Raw genomic sequence first — 20,252 nt, 5'->3', positions numbered from 1 at the left:
CCAGCTAGGATTTTGATAGAGATTATGTTGACCGATAGATCAATTTGGCTATCTTTTTTTAAAAAAGTTTTTTTTAATTAATTAATTATATTTATTTATCCCTGGCTGCACTGGGTCTTCGTTGCTGCGCGTGGGCCTTCTCCAGTTGCGGTGAGCGGGGGCTACTCTTCATTGCAGTGCGTGAGCCTCTCATTGCGGTGTCTGCTCTTGTTGCAGAGCACTGTCTCTAGGCGCGTGGGCTTCAGTAGTTGTGGCGCGTGGGCTCAGTAGTTGTGGTTTGCGGGCTCTAGAGCACAGGCTTAGTAGTTGTGGTGCATGGGCTTAGCTGCTTTGTGGCATGTGGGATCCTCCCAGACCAGAGCTCAAACTCGCGTCCCCTGCATTGGCAGGCAGATTCCCAAAGACTGTACCATCAGGGAATACCCAATTTGGCTATCTTAACAATATTATTATTGCCATTTTAACAATATTAAGTCTCTTTGCTTAGCTTAGCATTTGCTTAGCTCTTTGTTAATTTCTTTCAACAATGTTTCATTCTGTTCAATTAAAAAATCTTTTTTCTCTCTAGTATTTGGATTAAATAATTTCTATTATTCTGTCTTCATGTGTATGAACTTTTTTTTGGGGGGGGGGTAGTTTCCAATCTGCTGTTAAGCTCATCTAGTGAATTTTTCATTTCAGAGATTGTACTTTTCTTATGCTTTCTATTTTTATGTTGCAATTCTCCATCTGTTCATCAGTTATCATTTTTTCTTTAAATTATCAAACATGTGTTAGCAGCTGTTTTAAAGCCTTTGTATATTTATTCTAACATCTGCGTCATACCTGAGTTGTTTCTATTGGCTGTTTTCTTCCCCTTGATTTTGGCTCACATTCCCTGCTTTTTCAGATGTCTGATCATTTTTTTGTTATATGTTGGATACTGTGATATGTCAGGAGTATGCTGATTTGAAGAATTTAAAAATACATGTGCATTAAACTAGCGTCTCAGCCACAATGCTCTGCCTTTCTGAGCCAGTTGCTCCGAAGAAAACCCATGTTGCTGAAGTGTGTGGAGAGGCATAAGGAGCTTCAGAGAGCCTCACCCAATTTTAGGCGGAGCATATGGTGGTTCAGAACATAAAATCTGGAATCAGATTGCCTGGATTTGAATCCCAACTATTCCAATTACAAGCTGTATAACCTCCAGCAAGTTACTTCATCTCTTTGTCCTTCCATTTCCAGTTAGATGGGGGATTCTAATTTAGTACCTACTTTATAAGATCGTTGAGATAAGTAAATAACACATGTAACGCAACTGGCACATACTAATTGCTCAGTAAATGTTAGTTCTCACTTTTAAAAAAGTGAAACCATGTTCCCCTAAAAGACCAGGCTCCCACAGCGCTGTGCCTCCACCTCGCGACCCCCTTGCCTGCCATGCTCACAGATACCTCTCCTGTATACAGGAGAGGCCATGTACGTGCCTCTCTCCTTCACCCTCCTCTTTAGGCTGTGGGCTCCTCTAGGGCAGGGACCAAGTCTGGGAGCCAACATTCATGTGCTGCAGGGACACGACACCCCTGTTGGTAGACGTCTAACTTCCAGCTCTGCCCCCAACCTGACACCATGAAGTTCCTCTGGCCGAGGAGTGGGCAGTATTCTTCCTTCCTCTCATCTCCTTAGTAGAAACATGGAAAACCACCTATCATCAGAGCTGGGACTTAGAGACTATCCCTTCCACCCCTTCATTTTATAGATGGAGTAACTGAAGTCCTAACAGGAAAAATGTGCCCAAAGTCAAACTCGTGGTACTTCATGTACAAATGGCAATTTTCTAGGAGTCTTTGCTTTGTGTTGGAATTATGTCAACTCCAAGCTTCATACTGCTCTCCCAGCGATGATTCAAGACACCAATTGACAGTTATCTGTGTCTGTCATCAATGCGACATAAGAAAATGGTTTGACGGTTTAAACCTTGGCTATATAGAAAATTTTTCAAAATTTTGGAGGAAGGGTGTAAAGAAGGGTCTAATGATGAATGATTGGAAGCAGGAGTTTTGAGGACCATGGGGTGCCCACCTTTCTACACTTCCCGCCCTTTTGCCCCTGCCCCACCCACTCGAATCACCCAGCAGACCTGAGACTATTGAGGTATAGCCTGTTGGTTAAGAGCATAAACACTGAAGCCCACTTGCGCAAATTTGCATCCTACTCTGCTAACTGAAAGACCTTGAGCAAGTTACATAATCTCCTTGTACTTCAGTTTCCTCATCTGTAAAGTGGGAATAGTGATAGGAATTACCTTACGGGGCTGTTGTGAGGATTAAATGAGTTAATATATGTGTAAGGTGCACAGAACATTGCCTGGCGCACAGTTAGTGCTGCATACCTGTTAGCTATTAGCCATTACTATCGTTATTCTTGCCTTGTTTTCCCCCGGCTCCTCAGGCCTGGGAGCCTAGTAACACCCAACCTCGTAGCCTTGTCTCTGCCTGGTGCAGCAGAATTCCAGCTCAGGCCCCCAAATCACCAGTCATAGACAGAAAACTGGAAGGCCCTCTGTCTGTGACTTACCTGAGGAAACTGAGTCCCAGAGAGGACCAGGAACTTGCCCAAGTTTACCCAACTAAGGCAGAACCTGGGCCCGAATCCAGATGTCCCAGTGCCCAGGGACCTGTCTTGGGCATGACCAGACTCCTTCCAGGCTTTGCAGGGGAGTTCAGTGTGACCGTGCAGACTGTGTGATTAGCTAGACAGGGTTAAACACTGAGCCACTGCCAATTGGGTTAGAAGTCAGCTGGCTGGCGGGAGGGCCCCACCACCATGGATGGTGGGAGCCAAGGTGAAGCTGGGACTAGCCTTTGGCCTCTCAGCAAACACTCTGCTGTTAGGCCCTTAGACTGGGGGCTCAGTCACAGTCAAGGGCCCCTGAGTGCCTGCCCCAAATATGTTCCTTCTGGTGGATCTGGGGGGATATGTCTTAGACCACCTTTGCCCCGTCCTCACCCTTTCCAAGAGACCATGGATCCCCAAAAGATCTCTGCATTGGCCAAGATCCCCCTGTGAGCTGGGGGACCAAGGCCGGGGACGGTCCACAGCCTGAGTCTATGACCAGGGCCCTGTATCCTCTTCTGTCTGCACCAGCATCCCCTGCTGCACCATTGCCTGGGACGCTTACCCTCTGCCTCTCATAAAATAAACCTTCACCCCTATCCAACTTTCTCCCTTTAATTTTGCTGTACCCCCTACCCCAGCCTGGGTCTGGTGACCCCAGAGTGACCTTGAATGCATCTTTTTTTTTGACTGTCAGTCCCATCATCTCCAAGCCTTCCAGGCAGGGGCCAGGCTCACTGGGCTCACCTCTGCCCCCAGGCCCCCTGCAATGTCTGCAGAGGAGGCACTCAGTCAATAATCACAGTAGGAAGGAGGAGAGTCGCGGAGCCGTCCGTCATGGGACGGGGAGAGATCATTTCCAGCTCTGAGAATATGGGCTTAAGGTTTTTATCTCAGGTAGACAATTATGTTTTAAAAAGTAACACCCAGACTCTCAATGTTAAGTGCTCTGGGATGGGCTCAGCCAGGACAGCTCCAGGAAGAAACATGAGAGCTGGGAGTCCCTCCCAGAGGGCTTCCGGGAGGAGGAAGGGTCTGAAGAACAGCTGGAAGCTTCTGCCAGGGGGAGGCAACCTTGTGGCTTTTCTGTTTTGTTTTGTTTTTTTTAACATCTTTATTGGAGTGTAATTGCTTTACAATGGTGTGTTAGTTTCTGCTTTATAACAAAGTGAATCAGTTATACATATACATATGTCCCCACATCTCTTCCCTCTTGCATCTCCCTCCCTCCCACCCTCCCTATCCCACCCCTCTAGGTGGTCACAAAGCACCGAGCTGATCTCCCTGCGCTAGGGGATAGAAAGGGAAGATGACACATTTCCCAAGCCCTCCTGCCTAGAATAAGCCCATTTGCCCAGCCTCCTCGTCAGTTTGGGAACTCTACATCCAGAGTGGCTGTCGAGCTGCCCGGGAGGGGCTGAGGGATCTGGGTACGTGTTCCTGCTAGACCCCCGAAGTGAGGACACTTCTCCCGCCATGCCCACCCACATCGACCCCCAGTGCCAACTCCTATCATCAACAACAATGCTCTGTCCTCACTAGGAAAGCGGGAGGAGGAGAAGAGGGGCAGCCCGTATTCCCTTCAGGACAGAGGAAGAGTCTGCATTCCCTTCTGGGGTTCACTGGGTTGGTTGTTAATATATAGCATGGGCTTCCCAAGCCCCCTGGGTGCCCTGAAACTGCAAGAGACCATCTGCAAACATGGATGGTGGGGCCAGGGGAGGGCTTCCAGCAGTTTCTCAAAGGGCTCATAACTCATGGGAGGCTCAGGACCAACACCCCAAACCCAAATTTTCAGGATGCCCTGAGGTGTCAGTGGGCAAGGATCACTGGGGGAAAAGGCCATTAAGAAACTGGAATTTGGGACTTCCCTGGTGGTCCAGTGGTTAAGACTCTGCGTTTCCAATGCAGGGGTCACAGGTTCAATCCCTGGTTGCGGAACTAAGACCTCACGTGCCATGCACTGCAGCCAAAAAACAAACTGGAATTTGAAAGGGCAGAATTCTCTTGAAGCTGGTGTGCTGGTAGTGACAGGCCAGCTTAGTGTAGCAATCTGGAAGTCATCTGCCATCTGACTGGGTGGAGGGCCTTGGAACAACTCCTGCCCCATCCTGCTGCTATGCCCTGACTCTTAGCCTTCGAATTAGGACTTAAGTTCCCCTTAACACCCAGGGGGACTGCCTCCATTTTTTTACTTCGTCCAATCCCCACTCACCCCAAGGCAGTTGGCAGGTGAAAACTAAGGTGGGGAGGTAACTCTGGGGTGATGGGAGTGGGAGGCGAAACAGCACAGTGGTTGGGAGGGGGGTTTCTAGAGAGCATGGCCAAGGTTTTAGAAGATGCAGGTTTACTGCCACAAACCTGAGAGTCTCTGGAATGAGGTGCAAGTGGAGGGGGCGTTTGAGGACAAGAGGGCAACGTGCAGAGATATTGTTACCGTGGAAGAGGGGCTTGCCAGAGGCCATGTGAGATGGAGCTGTTGGCTGAATTTTTTTTTTTTTTTTCTGGTACGCAGGCCTCTCACTATTGTGGCCTCTCCCGCTGTGGAGCACAGGCTCCGGACGCGCAGGCTCAGCGGCCATGGCTCACGGGCCCAGCCGCTCTGTGGCATGTGGGATCTTCCCGGACCGGGGCACGAACCCATGTCCCCTGCATCGGCAGGCAGACTCTCAACCACTGCGCCACCAGGGAAGCCCTGGCTGAATTTTATGATGCAAATAATGGTTAGATCTAGCTTATGTGGTGTCCTGGTTTCAGGGCCAGTTATGGAGACCTGGATTTCAAATGCCATCTCTGCCTCTTGCTGGGTGTGTGACACTGAACAAGTCTAAAACTCTCTGGGCCTCTCACCTCACCTGCAAAATGAGACTATTACTACATTCCATATTAGGTTGTTGGGAGAATGCAGAGAGCTAACGCACATAAAGCACTTGGCACAATGAGTGCATTTAGTAAAGAAAAGTTAAAAAAAAAAAAAAAGTCAAACCTCCTGCCCAGCCCCTGGGGCCCAGGGCTGGCTCCAGGTAGAGGGCCCAGTGGCAGGAACAGTGTCCTTGTGTGGCTCTACCCAGGATGACAGCCAACACGCCCACCTGCACTGGCATCTAGACCCCTCCCCTGCCTCCTGCCCTCTTTATGTAAGCCTCACAGGTGAGCAGCTAGGACCTGAGCCAGATGGGTCAAAGGTATCTGGGGCCACACCTCACCCGCAGGCCCAAGGCAGGATGGGGCGGGTCCCCACTGACGCCCAGCCCCACTGCATCATCACCTGGAACCAGGGGACCTGGCAGCACTGGCTCCGACACACATGATGCTTTAGCTGAAGGAGCACAGGGGATGTTGAGCTCTGTGCCTGCCAGCCCCAAGGAGGAAGGTGAGTGCCCTGCGGCAGCCAGACCCTCGCGGCATGCAGTCCTCTCTAAGTCCTCGGTGGGGGTCTTCCAGTTGGGAGTCAGGAATCACAAGAGAGATTTCAGGGGCACTGATCTTTGAGGTGAGACGGGCAGGTCATGCAGACTAAAGAGCAGTGGGGGGCGTGGGGTCCACCGTGCAGGGGAATGGGGAAACCCGTGGGAAGCAGCGCTGCAGACTAGGTCACTGTTGAGAGCTCCAGCCTGTGCAGAGGGACCAGCCTGTGTGGCCAGGACCTTGGGATTTGGAGGAGGCACTGCTCCTCTCCCTACTTGGGGTTTTTAGGATTTGGGAAAGTATTTGGGCAACGCCCTCCACTGAAAACATCCTGTGGCGTATAGGAGTAGGGTTCTCCCTTTGCCCCCAGAGCAGAGAGAGGTGAGAACCAGAACAAGAAACGGCGGTGTGGGGCCGGACGGTTGCCAATAGTGGGCAAGAGTCTTTGCAAAGCAGGAGGCCCAAGAATTTGATGTATTTGCTCATCCTGGTGACCGATTGATCCTGGGGACTAGAGAGCCCGGAGGCCAAAGGCAGCCACCTCCTGCAATGCTGCGTTGTTCCTGATGCGAATAGAGCATGTGGGCTTAGGAGGCGGTAAATTGCAGTCCGGTACCGAGGCTGGGAGCCAGTGAGTCGTGTCCAGGAAGGAGGGCAGGTGCCCCCTTAGCCCAGCCAGGCCACGAGGTGACTCACGCTGTGTCTCTATTGCAGGATGGTTTTGTGGTTCTGGACCTCTCTGGGGCTGATGCGGCTCTCCCGGGGAATGCTGGGACAAGCTCTCTGAGGTTCTCACTCTCTCCCCGGTGAGCTCGCAGGGTGTGGCCACCCCTCAGGGACCATGCCAGAGGCACTCCTGCTCAGGTCTGCCAGCTCCACCCTGAGGACCATGTAAGGAACAAGGATCCCACCCTCTTCCCACCTCCCGGCCCCCACGCTGCCTCCCAGAGAGAGTACCCAGGCTTGGAAGGGTGTCTCGACCCCCAGACTTGGATTGGCTCTTTTCACCCTTCTTAGTCACCATCCTAATCTCACCAAAGAATTTCTTCCTACTTATTCCCCAAAAGATCCATGAGAGTTCACCAGTAAGGATGAGAGCTGTTGATCTACTAAGCACTTTACATGTATCCTCTTATCCTCACAACGGTCATAGGATTTAGGCAGAAAACCTAGGCTCAGAGAGGTACAGTGACTTGCCCAAGGTTGTACGGCAAGTAAAGTGACTTGAACAGGCCGACTCTGGTAAATCTCAACGCTCTATTATTTCAAGAAAGCATTTATTGAACACCTACTGCACACAGAGCAGAGGGTTGATTGGGAAGAAAGAGCCACAGAAATAAAGAGGAGATGGATCCCCATCCATGAGGGGTTCACATGGAAAACGAAGGCTCCCCTCGACTTACGTGTCACACGCATAGTGACAACTTGGGAACAATTAGATCCAACGAACATTTACTGAGCTCCAACTGCATGCCAGAGAGTACTGAGGGACAGAGGTCAGGGTTGAATCAGACATGACCCGTACTCTCAAGGAGCTTCCCAAGCCACGTGTGGCCTTCAAAGCCCAAACCTGAGTGTTTGAGGGCTACAAGGGTGAGAGGTGTTGGGGATAATCCGGGAGGACTTCCTGGAGGAGCTGAAGGAAGCTTTTGGCAGGCTGTGTCTTTAAATGGTTCCCATCAGCTCTTCTGCCAAGATTGGAGGAGAAAGGAGAGCCAGTTCAGAGAGAGGAGAGTGCGGGCTCTCCCAGACTCCTCTGCCTGCCCCACACACATCACAATATGTCTGCTCATACATGCCCTTCAAGTGTTTTCTTGCTCCCTGTGCTACTGGGCAGGTGCTGAAGAAGTTTTTGCTTCTGTGAAAGTGAGTAAAGGCAAGATGCTCATGGTGTGTGTGTGTGTGTGTGTGTGTGTGTGTGTGTAGTGTGAGCTGGGGTTGAGAGCAATTCCCGTCCTCACCAGGGATACTTTTTGGATCTTCCTCCTCCTAGGAATGAGTAAAGCAGGGCAAGTCAGCCTCCTTGGGCCATTCTCCCACCATAACTGTCATTCTGCTGCTTAGGAACTTCCGCCTCTGGGACTGAGCCAAGTTCTGGAGCGCTGTATTCCAGGAGGAGTCTAAGATTCCAGAATGACGGGGATACCGTGTCAATCACCTTTGCCCGGCTCATCGTGTTGACTATAATAGTCGTACCTCACTTGCTGGGGTCATTTACCAGCCACTTGTTCCTTCTGGCATGGCAGCAAGAATTAGAAGGGGCCCAAAATGCTTTTAAGGAGTCAAAACTGAAGGGATTGCTCCCCAAATCTCTTTTCTTTGAGGAAAACATTATAAATTTCACGTTGGAAGCCATCTCCTCTGAGTTAACTGACAATTCTAACAAGCTTGGATATTTTATTTCCTAGTCTGCTACCAAAAAAACCCTGTAAAGTAGGAGGGAGGTGAGTTGCTACAGGCCGGCACAGTGACAGTGGCAAGAAATGACCACTAGTAATGCAGGTGAGAATTAAAAACTAAAGACGACCATGGCCAACAAAGACGTGTGAGGCAGCAGCCACCTTGGGAAGGGGCAGATGGCCCTCGACGCGATGCAGTTTCGCTCATTTTTGTGTTACAAGCCAGACCTGTAGAGTTTGTTACTAGTATGACCTTGAGTGAAGTGAGCAGGAAAAAGTTATAGGGGGGTCCAGCAAATTCTGTTTCAGATGATGGACAAGGATACCCTCCCCCTAAGGGGACTAAATCTTGAAGGTTCAAACCAAGAGGAAGAGCATACTTTACTCATTTGGATAATTAGGTGGTTTTTTTTAAATTAATTTATTTTAGTTTTGGCTGCGTTGGGTCTTCGTTACTGTGCGGGCTTTCTCTAGTTGCGGCGATCAGGGGCTACTCTTTCTTGCGGTGCGCGGGCTTCTCACTGCGGTGGCTTCTCTTGCTGCGGAGCACAGGCTCTAGGCATGCAGGCTTCAGTAGTTGTGGCACGTGGGCACAGTAGTTGTGGCTCGCGGCTCTAGAGCACAGGCTCAGTAGTTGTGGCGCATAGGCTTAGTTGCTCCTCAGCATGTGGAATCTTCCCGGATCGGGGCTCGAACCCGTGTCCCCTACATTGGCAGGCAGATTCTTAACCACTGCGCCACCCGGGAAACCCATTTAGCTAGTTTAAAACCAGAACCAGTTTATGCAAATTTTATTAGGTGGCAGAAATGCTGCCTGTACCTTTTGATGGTGAGGATTTAAAAACAGGCTTGTTTGTGAGGAAGCAGTTAAGATGGTGGGAGATTACAGCCAGTGATGCCTTGGCTAATTTGGGGGTGGCTGCCCACAGCTGGTGATTTCAAAAGCTGATTGGCTTTAAGCACTTGGTTTACCCTGTGGGCAGCCCTATCTTTGGAGGACAGGGGCCGAGATAGAGCATGGATGTTACACCAAGTTCACAGTCCTCCCCCGGACTCTCAGTGTGGGACCCTCCGCCTAGTTATGTGCGTGTCCCCCCATTTGCCCTGTAATTGTCTGAGCCCAGAGTGCAGGAGTCATTTGATAACATTATAGTCTTCTTTGTCCCAAGGTGGAGGCAGCTTTTACTCAACAACCCAAGAGAGTAATGGCAGTAACCGATGATCCAAAGTCAGCAGGACAAGTCCCACGGTGTTCAGAACCCTCTGTTTCCCTCTGCCTGGCACAGCAGGCCTCGCCCCAGAAGCATGCTTTGTCATCTTTTCAGTCCTTCTGGCAGCCTCCCTGGAGCAGGTCACCATAGCAACAGAAGGGCTGCTTCAGCCCCGTGGCCCAGCCTTGTTCACAAAGTTCCCAAGAAGGGGACCAGCTTGGCACCCCACTCATCCCCCTCCTCCTCACTGCCCTCCCTTCATAACCTCATGATGTCTTTTGCTTTAAAACCTATCTCAGGTTCTTAAACAGACTGGCACCAGGTGGGCCTGCATGTGTTTGCAAACTTAATTTGAACCTGCGGTACCAGCAAGGAGTAAGGACGAATGTGAGAAGCAGGTAACTGAGCAAGCTGCCTGGGGACTAGGTAGGGATGGGACCAGCCCCACCCTGACAGACAGGTGGGATTCCCTGGAGCCAGGGTCCTGCCCTCAGGGCTGCCAAGACCAGCTGCACAGGTTGCACACTGCACAACTCCAGTAGGCTCTGTTTACATACCCGATGACTGTGAAAGGTGTCCCCGGAGTTGAGTAATCCTGCTTGACCCTGAGGTGTATACTGAACCCCATCTGCTCATCCACCCAGGAGATTGAGGTCTGGCCAGTTGAACCCTGAGGAGGAATCATGTCAAGGAGCAGTGAGGCTGAGTTGATAATGGAGGCCCAGTAACCCCGTGGGCTGTGTTGACCAGAAGAGGAGATTCATTGTCCAGAGCCGCCAAGCCTGGGAGGCAAGGGGGATCTGGGCCAGGAGTGAAGACAGATGGCAAGAGCCCCAGATTTCCCTGGTCCCATGCCTGTTCTGTCCATCAGGTCATGGACATAGGGCACACTCACAGACACCGTTGCAGGGGAGAGGGCCTCACTTGGGGGCCTGCTTAGGACTCGTGAGAGCTGTAGGAGTGTCCTCAGCTCCACTCTGAGTTTCTAAGCATGGCTATTCCCAAAGCCTGAGGGCTGGTGGGGGTGGAGAGAAAGGGGGTGGGGGCACCTCCCAACCCTCAAAGTTTTCCTCCAGTGCCAGACCCCAAGCCTTTCTTTGTCCAGATGGGGACACTTGAGCCCAGAGAGAGGCATGCATTTGCCCAGAGTCTCACAGCAAATTAAAGCAGAGCAGGACTTGATTTTTCTTTCTACTGAGTCCTTAGAACCTGAAGGGGGAGGGTGACATGGGGGTGAGGTTAACTCCTGCAACTACTAAGGTCTTGTCCCCTGACTCACCCGGGAGGCAGAGATGCCAGCGTCACCCCCGGGGCTGCTGAGACGTGTTCTGGGCCAGCATCGGGAGCCCAGGCCAGTCTGCCATCTTCTAACAATTGTTTTTCCCCTCCCCTGCCAGCTCCCTGACTGACGGGCACACAGTCTCCAAAGAGCCCCTAAGCCGTGCTCTCAAGCTCTCGTCCCCAGCGAAGGTGAAAAATGCCCAGTTGAATTCTCCAGGTGAGCCAGGTGGGAGGCTGCTGGGCAGAGCCGGGTGGTCCAGGGCAGGGATGGAGCTGTACTGGGTGTGCTGGAGGGGGTTGACGGGACACTAACGAAGCAAGCCAGGGGACCCACGCAGGACAGAACTTTGGGGGACTGGGAAGGCGGAAATCCTGATCTCCATGCCCACAGGGACCCCACCACGCCCCTACCCTCTTTGCCGCCATCAGGGCCAAGCTTGATGGAAGGAAGAGGGAGGAAGTTTTTTTCTTCAAGAAGTTTGGGAAGGAGAGAGGTCAGAGGTAGAAAGACAGCTGGGGCCTCATCCAGGGCAAGCCGTTGCTGAAGGATGGGAGGAGGCCCAGATAAGCAAGGCCTTGGAGAGTCCAAGCGGGTTGACTGGGCCCAGGGGCAGGCTGGCCGGCCCGAGCTGGCAGAGATGTTTCTGGAAGCTTGGGAGGCCACATGCTCTTTCAAGGACGTTCACTTCCAGATAATTGCACCTTGTGAGAAACAGAGTTATCACTTACCCTGACGAGTCAACAAAATGATAATAACACAGCTTTTGTTCATTTTTATTGGCTGTACAACAATATTGTAGCAACAACAGACGTTTAAAAAAAAATGCAAGGAATCGGTGCGTGGCACAGAGGATCACTGCCTCCCGGGTTCAGTGCTGTCCTTGGGATGGAACATTGTTGCTGTCTTGTCGCTGATCTGTGTCACGTCTCACGGGTGAAGAGCTTCCTCTGAGGTGCTGGTTAGCTCAGTTGTGATTTGCCCAGCTTCAGGCTCCTCAGAGAAGGCAGATGGTGATCCCGAGGCCACTCCAGCTCCCTTGGGCGTTCGTTTGGGTGGGAGCTGGTCGGGGGAGATGACAAGCTGACTGTTGAACTGCTTGTGTATTTTTTTTTTTTTTTTTGCGGTATGTGGGCCTCTCACTGTTGTGGCCTCTCCTGTTGCGGAGCACAGGCTCCGGATGCGCAGGCTCAGCGGCCATGGCTCACGGGCCCAGCCGCTCCGCGGCATGTGGGATCTTCCCGGACCGGGTCATTAACCCGTGTCCCCTGCATCGGCAGGCGGACTCTCAACCACTGCGCCACCAGGGAAGCCCTGCTTGTGTATTTCGTAGAATGTTCTTCGATGTGGGTACATCCAGGGTCTTCCTCGTGGCTAAACAGGGATTGTGGGTTTAGGGGAGTGGGTGGTAGCATTCGAAGTGGGACTAGCTGGGGAGGCCAGTTCCAAGGGTCCCCAAATGGGGCAATAAAGAGGCTAGTGAAGGCGGAGAGGACTGGAGCCTTTGTTCTGAAGACTCTTCCCTCAGCGTTTCTTCTGACTTGGCTTTCCCGGTCAGAGGACAGGCCTGATGTGAGGGCAGGAACAGAGTTGGGACCTCTCTGCTCTGTCACAAGCTCTGTCATGGGCTGGAGGGCAGACAGCTGGGCGAAGGTCACCATGCCCATGGTCTGTGAGGAAGCTGAGACGTAAAAGGTGTAACAAGGGGAGACACCAGACCAGGCCTTCAGATACCCTGCTCCCCAGGCTGCCTGGTCCCTTGGAGATCAAACGCCAATCCCCTCACCGCGGCGGGGCTCGCTGCTGCCATCAGACAAGCTGCCCCTCTCCCAGGCTGGGTGTCTTGGGGTGGCCTCGGCAGGGATCTGGCCTGAGGTGTGCACTTTCCTGGAGTGGACTCTGCCTCTCTGCTCTTCCTTAGAGATGAAGAGGGACCTGGACCAAGGAAAGCATTGACCGATTTCTGAGGGGAAGGGTTTGAAAGGCACCGAGAGAGCCCAGGAGAGGGGCCAGCTGGGCCCAGGCAGCTGCCACATTCTCTTCCCGAGAGCCAGGGCAGCTTGCTGCGTCACCTCTGGCAGGTCCCATCAGCTTGCTCAGGCTTTCTTTCCTTGGACTGGATAATTCCTTCTCTGCAGCGCTTATAGAGCAGCTGTCAGCACCCGGGGACTGTGCACAGCAAAGCCCTGGAGCTCAGAAGTCCTGACTGTGAGTGATGGCATTGGTGTTTTGCAACTCAAGGGGCAGGAAAGGAGCCAATGTGGTGCAAGTTCAGCGTCCCGTGGAGCATTCCGTGTCGGGAGTGTTTCCAAGGAGGAACAAGTAATCCGAGCCCCTTGGGCCTCAGTTGCTTAATCTTAGTTAGCATCCGGCAGCACTGCAGCAGCGGGGCACAGAGAACAGACAGGTTTCAAACAAGTGGGCAGGGAATTCCAGAGAGGGACCCATCAGAGAGGGCTGGCAGCCAGGGGCCAGGCAAGGGCCGAGGGTGGGAAGGGGGCCACCAACTTTAAAGGAGGGGTGGGGAAGGAGGAGTCAACTGTAGGGGAGGCAGCAGAGCCATTCTGGTTTATCAGGACTTCGGGAACCTGGTAGGGACAGCCAGGCTGGGGGCGAACCTGGACTCTCCATCCTCTGCGCAGGGCTAGGCTGCTGGGGATACTGAGATGGACAGTATCCTGCCCTCAGAGCGCTCCTAGTCTGAGGGCAGACAGGCTCTGGGTGAAGGGCACACAGAGGCTGAGGAAGGAAGGCCTGCTACCTGGGAACTGGGTGATCAGGGTGCTTCCTGGATGAGGAGGACCTCTAGCTGGCCTCAGACGTTTAAGCTCCCTCTGGGCCTGGGCCTGAGCTGAGTGGTCTGCCCTTGGGAGTTTAGCATCTAGGGCTGGTGATAAGAAGAAGGGGACAATCTGGGAGGGGCTGAGGAGGCTTCTCAGCACCATTGCCCACGGGACCCCAGGCACTGCCCAGGGCAGTGCCAGACCTCATTGGCTCCCACAAGCCTTCCCTGTGGGTCACACTCCTCCGAACCCCAACTCGTGTAGCCTCCAGGGTTTTGAAGGGTGGAGTGGGGGGAGCTCTGGAACGCAGCTGCAGTAAGATCCAGATTCACCATGGCTTGAGTGCCCCCTGTGTGCTGGCCTGGCCCTGAGGCTTATTTGCCCGATTCCCCAGCAGCTCCAAGAGTCCTGGCTCCAGACTCTGTATGGGAGAGGATATTGTGGCGCAGCCACGTGTGGGAAGGGGCCTCAAAGCTGCCATTTCCATAAAATTGAGGAAGGGCAACTATCTGTCCCAAAGACTGTTTGGGGAGAGGGTCTTCAGCGGATTACAGTGGGTTAAATCGTTCTTCCCCACACATCTGAACCTTAATAAGAGCAACTTTTACTGAACATTTACCGTCTGCTAGGCTCTGTGCTCAGGGATAAACTTTCATCTTTCATCTTCTCTTCATGGCAGCAGTGGGGTAGGCACTGTTATCATTCTCATGTGGTAGGGCAAACTGAGCTCAGACAAGTTCAGTGAGTTCTCAGAATGACACAGCTAGTAAGATGTGGAAGTCTTAACTGGCACACTGCCTCTTTGGGACTGTTTAGGTGTGGTCCCCTCCCCTCCTGCATGCCCTGGCCAGCCCCTGCCTCCTAACTGCCAAGCTGCAGTCCCTCTGGAGAGCTCTTAGAGGCTTGCCTGCAGGAATCAGAGTTCACCTGGGTCTCCTTGAGTTCCCAAGAAGCTGGAGGGTGCTCAAGCTCTGGTCCCCAGGCTGGGCTCTGAGCTGCCCAGATGGCTGTTCTCCCGGGGACAGGTCCACTGAGTTGGGCCACAGAATAGCTGGGATCTGACCTCCACACAAAGGCAGCCTTGTGCTGGGTCTAGACATACATTTTTTTCTAGCCCTTTCTGGGTTAAGCGTGAACCCCAGCTGGATCAAGGCAATGTCAAGACCACAGGGAAGAGGAGGGGATCTAAGGCAAGCAGCTGCCGGTGATGGGGCTGGTGGAGGTGCTGGCCAGACCTGTTCCCTGCACTCTCTCTCCCTAGGAAACTCTCACACCCACTGGGGAGTTTTGAGCTGGAGGTCAGGAGGCTGGGAGCTCAGCCCAGCTTGTTCACCAGGCCTCCCTCTGTCCCACGCTTCTACCCTTTCCCAAATGTTTCAAGGGCATGCGTGGTGTTTTGTCTGGAAGGAGACAGGTACTACCCTTGTCCTCAGGGAGCTCAGAGCCTGCAGCTGGGGGGCAGGGAGGGGCCCTGGGCACAGTGTGAGGCAGAGGATCGCTGTCATTTCAGCTTCTGGTGGGAGTGGGGGTAGGGGAAGGTAGAACGACTTCCCAGAGGTCAGAGGAAATGGGAACAGGTGGTAATCTCAGCCACGCCAGCTGAAAAAAGCGGAGCCTCTGGGGATCCTTGTAAAAACTCTTCCCTCATCAAAATGTCCAGTTCTGTCAAGCCACAGGTGTGCCAAGGGCTGGACAAACCGTTCTGGCCCAGGCAGGCCTTGACCCTAATCTCTCATCATGTCCTGAAGCCACCGTGGGCTCTTCCCCTCATATATCCCCAGAGTGCCTGGCATGGGGCTAAGCAGGTTCCAAAGACCCTTAGCAAAGGGTCCCTGTATGAAGAGGGACACCCTGGTGCTCGTCCCAGACGAGCCTTTGCATCAGGAGCTGCAGGATGCCGTGTCCTGAAGATAGACATCTGTCCCGGCCCTAGAACCACATTTACCCAGGATCAGTGTCTCCCTCCTTCTTCTTAATCAGCTTCATTCCAAGGCCATTCCCACAGGCTGCAGAAAACACCCTGGGCTTCTCCTCTCTGCTCTCCGTGTTTCTCCCTTTCCCAGCTAATTGAGAGTGACTTCCTCTGCTGTTCAGGAGCCTTTATTCCAGAGCCCCAGAGAACACAGCTCCCTGCCTGCCTCACCACTCCCAGCACAATGGGTGATTGTAAGACACAGGCCGGAGTCTGGCCAAGACGAGGTGGGGCAACATGAGAGAGAGAGCGGGAGACGAGACAGAGGCAGGACAAAGTGCAAGCGGGGCCTTGGGACAGCCCGCCCCCAGTGCTCAGCGGACATTCTCCAGGTGTGTGCTTGGGGCTGTTGGCTGCAGGCTGCCTGCTAGCTGGGTTCTCTGTAGATCTCCCCATAGATCTAACCCTCGGATGCCGTTTGGAATCAGGGCTGGTTTGGATGTGGGGTGCCTTGCTGGGTGATAGGGACCTTGATTGGGTCCTGGGCATGTGTGGGCTGTTATTGCAGCAGTGAGATGGCTGGGCATGGGATAGACCTATGCCCCTGTTGAGTTTCGAGGTGAGGGGATGGGGACAAATTTAAGGGTCTGGCAACCCATCCCGATTTCTTATATTTCTGCTATCCTCCAAGGAATCACCTGCAGGTAGGCTGGCTGAGACGTACCAGAGCAGCCCTGGACCCACTCGTGATGCCTCCCTCCTGCTCAGTTCTGAGCAGCCTACTTTGTGGCAGAGGGTCAGGGGACTCAGGTACCACTCTCCTCTTCCGCCAACACCATCCCCAAAGGAATAGACCATGGACCCCCGGGCCTAAACCTCATTCACTGACCAGCCCCCTAGCCACTGGATGCAAGGCAGCTGCCAGTCAGAGGTCTTGTCCTAGTCAGTCCCAGCTCTGCCCCTAACTTGCTGTGACCTTGGCCATTCCTTCCCCCTCTGAGACTCAGTTTCTTCTCCCTCTGATGGTACTATGTGTAGGAATGCCCTGCCTCCACTGCTCAAGGATGCCCTACACCCCACCGCTCCCCCACCACTGAGGTCTCAGTCTATATCCCCAATGGGCATCACATGTTCAGTTTTATTTATTCTTTTGGCAAACATCTATTGCAAGTCCAGGGCTTGCATCACAAGTTCAGAGTCTAGTCAGAAAGGACGGAGAGAGATTTCTTGAGCACACACCATGTGCTAAGCTTTTTAACAATATTACTTTGATGCAGATCTTTTTAGTTTTCTCTCTGCATTTTTATATGCACTTTTGTTTGTTCCCTTTTTTTCTATTGAGGGTATACTCTGGACATCTCCTTGTGTCATTAAATATTTTTTAAATACTATTTTGATGACTGCCTATGAATCCATGATAGGGCTGTACCCTAAAGAATTTATCATGTCCCCCTACTGGACACTGGGTTTTTCCCAATGATTTTGTTAATAGAAACAGAGCTGCTAAGATATCCATCTCCCTGTTCTTGCTCTGTGTGTCTCTGATTGTTTCCCATGGGTACTTTCTAGAAGTGTGATTGCTGTGTCAGAAGTTACTTCTTTTTTAATCCCTTTGATATTTATTGCTAAATCGCTCCCAGGAAAGTCATACCAATTCACACTTCCAAACGGCACAGCACCCTTGCCAACAGTGGGTGTTGTCTGTTTGTCTAATTCCATCTTTGCTACTTCATGTTCTTTGATTTGAGGAGAAACCCAGGTAGGTATGTAGGTAGGAAGGTAGGTAAGTAGGTAGGTACATAGGTAGATAGGTGAGTTCAGATGGCTTTAGTTGATGGAGGTTATCATGAGGACAGGCAGAGAAGAAAGGAAGTTTAGAAAGTGTCCAGTGGGGATGGCAAGAAAGAGACCTCCGTGGTTCCCCACTCTGGTGACAACCACTGTTGCTCAAACCCAGCCCCTCTCTGCTGCACTGCCACTGCCTGCTTCTCTCTGCTCCCCACACTGTGCTAGGACTCCTACCACCCCTTGATCTCGGTGGATCTGTCATGATCTCTGCAAGTCACTGTCCAACTCTGCAAGAGAGAGGCTCTGAGTGGATCGGTCACTGCCCACAAGGAGCGCTGCTTCGGGGCAAGGCCCAGCACGGTGACCTCATGGCCCCTGTGCAGGGCATGGGGTTCTGGACTCATTGCTGTGGCCAGGGGAGCAGGGCCAATATCCAGTGCTTTGTGGGCAAAGGACCCCTTCTGACTGCTCTGTCCACCTTGCTGATAGGTAGGTCTTCTACCTCACTGTCCAGAGATTTCTCTTCCGAGAGAGATGAGATTGGGAGAGAGAATGGAGTGAGCAAAGGCCCAGAGGTGGGGATACATGGACATGAGAAGCGGGAGAGGATGAGGCACTGCAGCCAGGGAGGCTCATCTATCTTCACTTCCATCAGTTCCTAAGCCTGAGGCCACTGAGCTGTGGTGGACTCAGGTCAGGAGGGCACTGAGCGGGGCTGGGTCTTGCCAGGCCCTACCTGGGGGCTCTCAAGCATGCAGGACGGAGGTTCAGCCCGCGTGGCCCACTTGGGCAGGCATCTGCTCTGGGGGCCCGCCTCTCTCTGTACTTGGGCAGCAGTGTGTCCTGCACCACCCTCATCCATCCTGGGGGGAAGGGAGGAGGGAGAGAGGGAAAGGCCCAGGTCCCCTGGACACACCGTCATTCAATCCAGCCTCTGGGACTGGGGTGGGACAGAGACCGACTTGTGCTTCCTCTAAGGCCCCCTGCCCTCTTCTCGGGTCCAGGCTTCTGTGCTCAGGACGCAGGGAGGAATCAGACCTGCCTTTGAGAGCCTCCAGCCTGGTGGGAGAGGCAGACCCAACCAGGACTTGGCCCGCAGTGAGGCTCAGGCACTAAAGTCCCCAGTGAGGGGGTGGCACTTGGGGCGTGAAAGGTGGGAGAGGTGGATGTGATGGGGGAAGGGTGGTTTAGGCAGAGTCACAGCATGGGCAAAGGCCCGGGGGTGGGTGGGAATTAAGGGAACCGGGAGCAGCTGAGGTTGGCTGTGCTGAGGTGGGCAGAGACTGGCGAGCCCCTTTGGGGAGGGCCTTCCTGAGAGGCCACAGTGAGGGCATCACCCTGTGGTCAAGGGGAGATGTGGGAGGCTTTTGAACAGGTCAGATATGGGTTCAGAAAGGTCACTCTGGGAGCCTCTGGAATGTAGGAAGAGGCAGTGGCCGGAGGTCCTGGCTGCCCAAGGTCATCGAGCCAGAGCCCCAGCGCAGGACTTGGGCAGGAGGCATGACAGTCCTTTCCCAGGACTGGCCAACTGGAACTGTGTGGATTTGGGAGTCAGACTGTGGGTTGGGATCCCAGCTCTGCCAGCGGTGACTTAGCCTCTGTGAGTCTCACAGGATGGAAGGTTGTTAAACACGAGGTCATAGAACAAGGTGGCACGCAGCCCTCCTGGCACAAGTAGGGTGCTCAGTAAATGGGAGCTGTGCCCATTCTAATTCCTTCAAGGGAAGGAGAATGACTGGGCCTCTGGAAGGCCAAGGGCAGGGGCAGGCCCCTTCCCACCAAAGTCTTCCCTTCTGGCTAGTCTGGGGTTCAGACAGCTGAGCCTGTGCAGTAAATGTAGAGAGAAAGGGCTGGGCCGGAGCTGCACTGCCTGGTCACCCTTCCCGAAGGGCGTGGGTCCACCAGGGGCCAGGCCTCTCATCCCCGTCACAACGCAGCTGGGCTAAGAGGAGACTGATCTCACGGACCAACTGCCTTTCCTTCCCTTGTCCATTCCTTCTTTCCTCCTTCTGAGAAGGATGTGAGGTGACTTAACCCCAAAGCGAAGGCACCATGAGATAAAAAACTAACACAGGGGAAAGGCAGAACCGTGTAGTTAGTGGGAGAGAAGAAATCAGGTGAAGGAACTCTGTCCAAAACGTCCAACAAAATTTTACGTGCTTTTTTCTTCAGATGCAGTAAACCCACGTCTAGAAATCTGTCCTTTGGAAAGCCTAAGGGCTAAAACCTGGAAATCATCTGAGTGTCTTTCAATGGGGAAGTGGTTGTGATATGTACATGATGATACGAAATTACGATGTGGCCAACGGAGCCGTATCAACACAGCCACACACACACACACACACACACACACACACACAATGAGAGAGATACATTAATGTCACGGAAGTTAAAAACGGATGACTTGGCTAATGGCTGTCTGAATGTAGGAGCCAACATTTAAAAATCAGATGACACACATAAACACCAGATTTCAGGTAGCCCTCAGGTTCCTTTCCTCCTGGGCACCAAATCCTAGAGCCAAGGAGCAGCCACCCCTTTAGATGAAGCGTGTGCTCCCCCCACCCCACAGTCCCCACCACTCCATGTTGCCTCCCTGACACCGAGGCTGGGGTCGGGGCAGTGATCACTACCCTTGTACTGCAGCTTTCCTTAGTAAAACGTTGTACTCTTCTCTGTCTTTATCAAAAAACAGAGAAACAAAAGGTGGACTACAAGGGCCATGTGTCTCAAGGAAAATGAGAGGGAGCCTATTTCTTTGTGAAAATGAAGACTGTGCCTCTGTGTTTCACATGCAGATTCTGGGGCACTTCATTCATTTATTGTTTACTCTTATATATTATTTATTATGAAGCTGGTACATTACCTACCTATCCC

The 20,252-nt window shown here is 52.7% G+C and overlaps 1 protein-coding gene across 4 annotated transcripts in view; it reads left to right on the top strand.

Annotated features, from left to right (window-relative positions):
• The window catches only part of ACSBG1 (acyl-CoA synthetase bubblegum family member 1), a 48,792-nt gene that overhangs the window by 11,648 nt on the left and 16,892 nt on the right, over positions 1–20,252 (top strand). For 2 of the 4 annotated variants that reach the window (XM_060293936.1, XM_060293938.1), the window contains exons 2-3: positions 9,913–10,011; positions 11,011–11,111. In XM_060293936.1, the coding sequence (XP_060149919.1) occupies positions 9,913–10,011; positions 11,011–11,111 (200 nt within the window). The remainder of the gene's footprint in view (positions 1–9,912; positions 10,012–11,010; positions 11,112–20,252) is intronic. The other 2 variants (XM_060293937.1, XM_060293939.1) reach the window with 1 other exon arrangement.

Source organism: Globicephala melas, chromosome 2 (assembly GCF_963455315.2).
Source record: "Globicephala melas chromosome 2, mGloMel1.2, whole genome shotgun sequence".
In the NCBI taxonomy this organism is placed as follows: domain Eukaryota; kingdom Metazoa; phylum Chordata; class Mammalia; order Artiodactyla; family Delphinidae; genus Globicephala; species Globicephala melas.
This window is presented reverse-complemented; position numbering and strand designations above follow the sequence as displayed.